Here is a 7261-nt window from a genome sequence, read left to right as displayed (position 1 = left end):
ACATATACAATTCTGCTGGGAGTTATACAGGCTGGATGCAGAGTGAATTCACGCCCCCCCCCCCCAACCTGGGGTAACCTGGAACGAGGATGTATACTTTCAAAATGAGAGTCTCCAGTTTAACAGAGCCTGGAGGAGGGTTGTATCCACCCAGTAGATCTTCAGTATATGGAATATCACCACCACAAAATCAGTGGATGTGATGTCCTTGGATATATTAAAAACAAGAGTAACATTCTGGTTCTACAGAGGGTTATATACCATGGGTTGGGATGGGCGGAATGAGGCAGAAAATGATGTGAAAGACATAATCATGTTTGTCATTGCATTGCTGACTGGTGGAGATAAACGGTGGGCTGACGGGAGCATAACTGTTCGTTTTACTCATGTTCTCAGGTTTTGTATTAATTTAGTAATTGCTGCGACTGCACCGCTCACTGTGCTCTTGAACTGCTCTCTGAATTTGGACTGAGTCGCCCCATAAATAAATGTATTTGTGCAGCAGCTTAAGTTCCGGAACATAATTCCCACATGTTCAAATATATATAACGAATCGTTGTAATAGTTTGGATCTGTATCTGTAATGTTATAATACAAGAATTCAATAACATGCACCAACCACAGAATTACGAAGCTTCCGGATATGGAGAAGAGTAAAATCACAGACTTCCTTCTGCTGTCCATCTCTGGATCACTACGATTCTGACCTCTCAGTCCCTTGCGGACTCGACTTGCCACTAATATGTGTCTGACTGTTAGACTGTTGAGCAATGCAATTAAACTAAATGGGAGAAATGGAGTAAAAACTCTATGAAGCCACTTAAATACCAACCAACCAGGATCAGTGTAGTAGCTTGGCTTTGTATAACAGTCCCATGGTACATTATTGATTATCCACACAGGGCCAACCGTAAAATAGAATGGAATGTTTTTCAAACAGAGCAGAATGGTCGTGGTTGCTAGAACCACAGCTGCGGTTTTTTTGGTGCAATATTTGGTTTTCAGCTTTTGAGAACAAATAGCCACAAATCGATCAAATGAGAAAGTGACGGTAAACCAGACGGAACAATCTGTGGTAGTGCGACTGAGAAAATAGATGACACTGCACACAGGGGTGATGTCCAAAAAAGACCCAGGGAAATAATAGTAACTGATCCGATAAAGTATGCCATCAGTGATAATGACCAGTAGATCCGCCGTTGCCATGGCCACGAGGTAATGAGTCGTGCAGGCAGTGAGACCACATTTTCCTCGGGACAGGATCACAATCGCCAGTAAATTTACTGCAATAGAAAGAAGAGTAAAGGGACCGGAAATTACTTTCCAATCTTGTTAATTCTGTCACAGACAACAAATTGAATATTTCAAGGTTTGATTGGAGATGTGTGGGTGGTGGTTCGGTGGTTAGAGGGAGGATGGGTTTCGGGCAGAGAGCTGGATGTCAAAATGTCAATTTTAATTGAAGCCACCTGCAGACAAGCTGCATATTTACATATCTTCAGATATCAAAATTCGCATGAGAGTGGTTGACCCGCGGAGGGTGGGTTACAATAAAAAAGGTTTTAATGCGATGAGCCATTTCTGAATCAATCGATTTGCCACGTCTTCCTGTGACCGACCATGTTTTCCCAGCGTCTGCAGGTTTCCAGCTGATGCACTAGGGAGAGAGGTTCAGCCAGAGTGGAAATGTCTCCACAGGGCTGTGCATATGCTAGGAAGAGTAGCAGTTCATCTTTCTCCCCACAACTCCCCTCGCCCCCACACTTCCTCACCCAAATCCGACATTGATCAAACTACCATGCACCCCACTGAAATCTGCTGGGCGGGAGAAATGCTAGATTGATTGGCCAAGCTGAAATGTTTGCTCACTATCCAAAAATGTTAAGGTTTTGGGGGCTCCCCATTTCAGTGTAGCCACATCTCCTCCACTCCAAGTCACTTTGTTGTTGCCATTCCCTGTCACCACCACGGGATTTCACAGGCAATGAAAATTGACTTTACCTTAATCTTTAAATCTTGCGATAGGCCCTGGAAACGCAGCGCTGGTGATAATGTCCGCACTTGAGGAAAGAGAGTCGAAGCTTTGAATGGGCTGAAGAATCACAGTGGAAATTGATCAGAAAATTACTGATCACATTTGTGTACTGAACAGAGGTAATCGGCAAAGCAATCATGCGATCTGAATTTGATGCTCCCCCAATGCACAATAGCCAGCATCTTGAGGGATGAATGCGGCTGTGGTATTGTAAGATGTGCAATTAAGTTACTTGTTCACCCAGAAAAAGAGTTTGCGCCTCAGGGCAGTGGGAAGGGAAGGATTTAATATTGGCAGAACATCTATTGTGCTTGCAATAAAAATGAGCTGTGTTAACCAGTGTTCGTATAGTCACCTGGATCATTCACTGAAATTGAGTTTCAGCAGTTGTGAAAGGGAATGGAAGTGTCCGAGATGGACCATATGGAGACGAGGAAGTTATCGAAATGAAAAACAAAAATACCAAAATGTTCCCATTTAAAACAAATCGAGGAAATGAGACGAGAGGAGTTGTCAAAATGCCGGGACAAATATATCAATGAGACATGCGTGGTTTAGGAGCAACGCATGATGCAAGTATACTGCCCACAGCAATCAAACCATAATTCGTGCATATTATTTTGGTGACAACATTCTAATTTAGAATATCCCAACCTTCACAGGGGAGCATTTCACTACCGACTCCATTTATTGCGATTTTTATCTCGACCATTTGATGGCTTTCATTTCGGCACCAAAGCCGGTGAGGTGGAGAGGAGCTCCAATGGGTCAGCGGAGTGAGTGCAAAAAAAAGAACCAATTGCAAACCCGGCTCCCTAACTGAACCAGCAGGAGATGGCGGAGGGACAACTGACCAAGTTGCCTGTCAGACAACATCCCATCCATTGACAGTTTAAGGATAACTCGTGTTTACTGGACTTTGGAGCAGTGAGGGTCATTCTGACATAGACAGCAACTCAAATGAACGTTTGAATCGTTCTCCGAATTCAGAGGGAAGGAAATTAATCCTGTTGTGCGGAAGTCCAGGAACACTGAACCAGAGAATGAGGATTCAAATCCGAAGGAAACACGCACTATCAGTGAGAAACATAGGAACATAGAAAATAGGCGCAGGAGGAGGCTATTCGGCATACAGAAACTGTCCTGCCAATCATTCGGATCATGACTGACCATCCAACCAATAGCCTAATGTCGTTTGTTTAGGGGAATTGATATGTAAAACTGTAGTGAATACATACAGCAGAGAAATGTTAAGTTAATTGTGGTGAAAACGGGATAGGGACATATGCTGCAATGATATAAGGACGACGAAAGCTTTGTTTCAGAATATTATAATCAAACGTGCTCAACACGGGCTAGGAAAGATACAGTAGAAAGACCGGTATCTGCTACTTAACAGTAATTCGATTCGAGATTAAAGACAAACATCTCAAATTACTTTATCAATAAAGTGGAAATTTGAATATCTGTAAACCAAATAGCTAAGTGTCAGTAGTAGGGAATATTTTATGAATCTTTGTTCAAAAATGTAATCGAAAAAACAAATCCAGAAACTCATAATACATAAGACTAATCAGCACAGATTCCAAAAGGAAGATCATAATTGACCCAACTGACTGAATTATTTGAATAATGTAAGAACCAGGAGCTGAGTCGAATATTTGTTTGTTTCCCAAGTACTTCTGACGAATCCCCAGCGAAGCCCCATGAATAATCTCAGAGCGATTGATGTGGAGTGAACAGGCAGCAGAATGGGCAGAAAGCTGGTTACCAAAGCAGGAAACAAGCAATAATTCTTACAGATATTGACAGACATTTGGGATGGAAACGTAACGTTTGAGAACAGTGTGGTTGAACAAATGTTGTGGTTTCAGGAAATAGGAAAAACCAATTGTGAAATGTGGAAGCAAATCCAAATTAGGAAACGTTCAGTTGATGGACTGGAAGAATAAAACAACATTTTTTACAGCACAATTAATAAAAATGCACAGCTGGTATTTAAATGATACATTAATCTCAGTCGTACTAAAGTGATGCTCTTGTGACACAATATTTGACGCAATAGTTTTTCAAATGCTTACCGTGAAACAATCATCTGAATGGATAAGAGAAGCAAAGTAGTTCAAGGCACTGTTTCACAAACAATTTAACAAAAATATACTGAAATCAGAACATTGGAGTTCATTTCTTGAGGAATTGGTAAATGAACTAATATTAAAATAATTAATATGGAACGAATATAAAAGCAAAATGTTGATTTAGTAATTCGCATCCTGTATTTTGTTCTGTTGAAGACAAACTGCGCGCAATTATTTTAATCAGGATGTTAGCAGAGAAACCAAGGGGTGCTCTAGTTATTTTTCGCATTGACAGATTACGCATGTTAATGTGATTCAGACTGATGTCAACGATATTAGTAACTGATATCAATATTCAAGGGGGCTTTTCACTCAGTTGCTGCTTACCAAACGCACATATATATATATATAGAGAGAGCGGATGGAGAGGGAGAGAGGTAGGGAGAGAAAGAAATGCTTGTCATTCAATGTTTAACTCATGCACACTCATAAATGAGCCGACGGCAGGGGCTGCTAAGGTGTACATGTAAAGAAACCGAATCAGATAGTGGAACAGCTAATTAAATGTTCATCAGTTACAAAACGGCATCTTTCAATGATCACTGCGTATGCAATCCTTCAGAAGAAATTAATAATCAAATCCTACACTTATTTCCTGAGATTCACAGTCACACGTGTTATGGGCGAGGCATTTTCAGAACCCCAAAATGTATCATGGAGTTCAACCAACCTCCCCCTTTAATGTAATTGTTGCTTTTCCGAGCACACGGCTTGTTCCCTAGGTGTGGGATTACAGTTATGGACGCGTGGGTTTTTAAACACAAAACAATGCTTATTCCATGAACTCAACTTAGCATCTTAAATAAACATAGGATCTCGCAACACCCCTGACTTCAAAGATAACTCAGAAAATATTGCAACAGTAAATAATGCCTCAAAATGTTCCTTCAAACTTCCAAGAGACTTAACACATTTAAACAGAATCACAGCAGGTTAAACCCTTTACTATTATGAGTTAAAATCACCCAAATGATCCAGAGATAGTCTTTCATGGCAGAGATCCAGCTCACTGCAAAACACAGACACACATCCAGCTCATTTCCTCCAAACTGCAGTTCTCTGGAAACACACAGACACCAGCTCTGTTTGAAAACTGAAACTAAAAACTGCAAAACTGAACTGCAAAATGGCTGACCTGACCTCAGCCCCACCCACTCTCTGACATCACTGTTTTCTTAAAGGTACATTGCTTAAACGTCCATGTCTTAAAGGAACTCTCACATGACACGCTTTAGAGGAGGACACACGAAACAAACTACTTTTTTGTGGTGACGATATTCAAGTTAATTCTATGTCAGTAACCAAAGGATTGAAATCTGTAAAAGTGCCGCCCTGCTATTTAACTATGCGTACGGAGGGAACTTCTGTTGCAGTGGGTGCAGTACAATAGAAACTCTATTATTTAGAGCGTTCATTTGGGGAGCACGGTGGTGCAGTGGTTAGCACTGCTGCCTCACGGCGCCGATGTCCCAAAGTCAATCCTGGCCCCGGGTCACTGTCCGTGTGGAGTTTGTACATTCTCCCTGAGTTTGCGTGTGTTTCGCCGCCACAAGCCAAAGATGTGCATGGCAGGTGGATTGTCCGCGTTAAATTGCCCCTTAATTGGAAATAATGAATTGGAAACTCGAAAGAAAAAACTAATAAAAAGCGTTCATTGTATATACGGCAAAATTAATATTGATAACTTCAGAAGCAGTTCAGGAGAAAAGAGTGATATCAATACTTTTCATTCTATACAGACAGAGAATCATATGCAGGGAAGAGGTAATATCTGTTACTGTCACAACCGTTCCATAGGATTAAATAGAACATAAAGTGCAGAAGGAGACCATTCGGCCCATCGGGTCTGCACCGACCCACTTCAGCACTCACTTGCACCCTATCCCCATAACCCAATAACCCCATCTAATCTTTTTCGACACTAAGGGCAATTTATCAAGGCCAATGCACCTGAGCTGCACGTCATTGGACTTATGCAGGAAACAGGAGCAACGGGAGGAATCCCATGCAGAGACGGGGAGGACGTCCAGACTCCGCACAGTCAGGGACCCAGCGGGGAATCGAACCTGGGACTCTGGCGCTGTGATGCCATAGTGGCACCACGTGTGCTACCGTGCTGCTCATGAATAATAGCAATAAGCGCAATAGTACACATTTTATAAATGTATAACCAAGAATTTTACATAAAGAGTCAAAAGGAAATTCTTACCAACGCCAGAGTGATGGATAGGCACAGTAATACATTGTCGCTGGGATGAGGTACTCATTCTGGTAATTGCTTCAGGACGATGTTACATAGACCGATATTACCAGTAAAAATGTTCACTTCAGTCAGATGTTACTTTCTGATTCGTGCCCCACACTCAATGCAATTCATCATTGACAAATGCTCCCATCAATGCATGGTCAATAAGATGCGTTGTTCCACTGGAATTAGTGACACACGTTCCGTGCAATTGTGCACTGACTGATAGGCCCATGAATATCTGCCGACTGAAATCAGAAGTCTCACTCCAGTACAAAGTACGCCGTCAGTAATGCACACTAATTATTCCATGTACTGAGGAATCATTAAGTAGGATAATATATGCATTGCATTTCAGAGAGCCCCTGAGATCCAGAAAGAGGAAGACTGAGGCAAGATATTGCAATTGCTAGTCTTACCAAATGTCAATGACCACATGCTTGCCAATGGCGCCGTGTTAGATCGGAATTAAACATTAGCAGTCACACAGTATAATCTTGTGAAAACATCCGCATCTTCAAACTTGATATCACTTACCAGGAACACCAATAACAGCAAGGATCATGTAATATAACTTCCTGATAGTGTAGAATATGTCCAGCATCGTCAGTGTGAAGTGTGCGGTTCCAATGTGCAATAGCAAATTTCTCTGTGTTAAACAATGAGTCGGTACAATCAAATAATCTTTAATTTATAACCATTCGGGTTTCCCTGGAGATACAGAGCAGACACAGTGATTTATTTTTATTTCACAAACAGGTTACAACATCGAATTAAGTCTCTGAAGAGACAGAATATTTTCAGTAATTAAATTGAAATCTAAAACACAAGGTAGTGAATTTC

At 41.4% G+C, this 7261-nt stretch overlaps 1 protein-coding gene across 1 annotated transcript; it reads right to left on the bottom strand.

The window, feature by feature from the left end:
- Window positions 1-384: 384 nt before the first annotated feature.
- Window positions 385-7022, bottom strand: LOC140396775 (probable G-protein coupled receptor 139). Its single transcript, XM_072485496.1, has 2 exons — window positions 6956-7022; window positions 385-1283 (listed from the first exon to the last, which is right to left on the bottom strand). The coding sequence occupies exons 1-2, from the start codon at window positions 7020-7022 to the stop codon at window positions 385-387; spliced, it is 966 nt and encodes a 321-aa protein (XP_072341597.1).
- Between the last annotated feature and the right edge of the window lie 239 nt (window positions 7023-7261).

This window comes from Scyliorhinus torazame, chromosome 20 (assembly GCF_047496885.1).
Source record: "Scyliorhinus torazame isolate Kashiwa2021f chromosome 20, sScyTor2.1, whole genome shotgun sequence".
Classification (NCBI taxonomy): Eukaryota; Metazoa; Chordata; class Chondrichthyes; order Carcharhiniformes; family Scyliorhinidae; genus Scyliorhinus; species Scyliorhinus torazame.
Note: the sequence above shows the minus strand (reverse complement) of the source record. Positions and strands in the feature narration are given on the sequence as shown.

What these genes read in the sequence shown, in the direction of transcription:
- LOC140396775 (XM_072485496.1), bottom strand. Translation starts at nt 7,022, where the DNA reads ATGCTGGACATATTCTACACTATCAGGAAGTTATATTACATGATCCTT. An exon ending in TGCTGTTATTGGTGTTCCTG is followed by an intron (nt 1,284 to 6,955) that starts GTAAGTGATATC and finishes TTTCTATTGCAG; the next exon opens with TAAATTTACTGGCGATTGTG.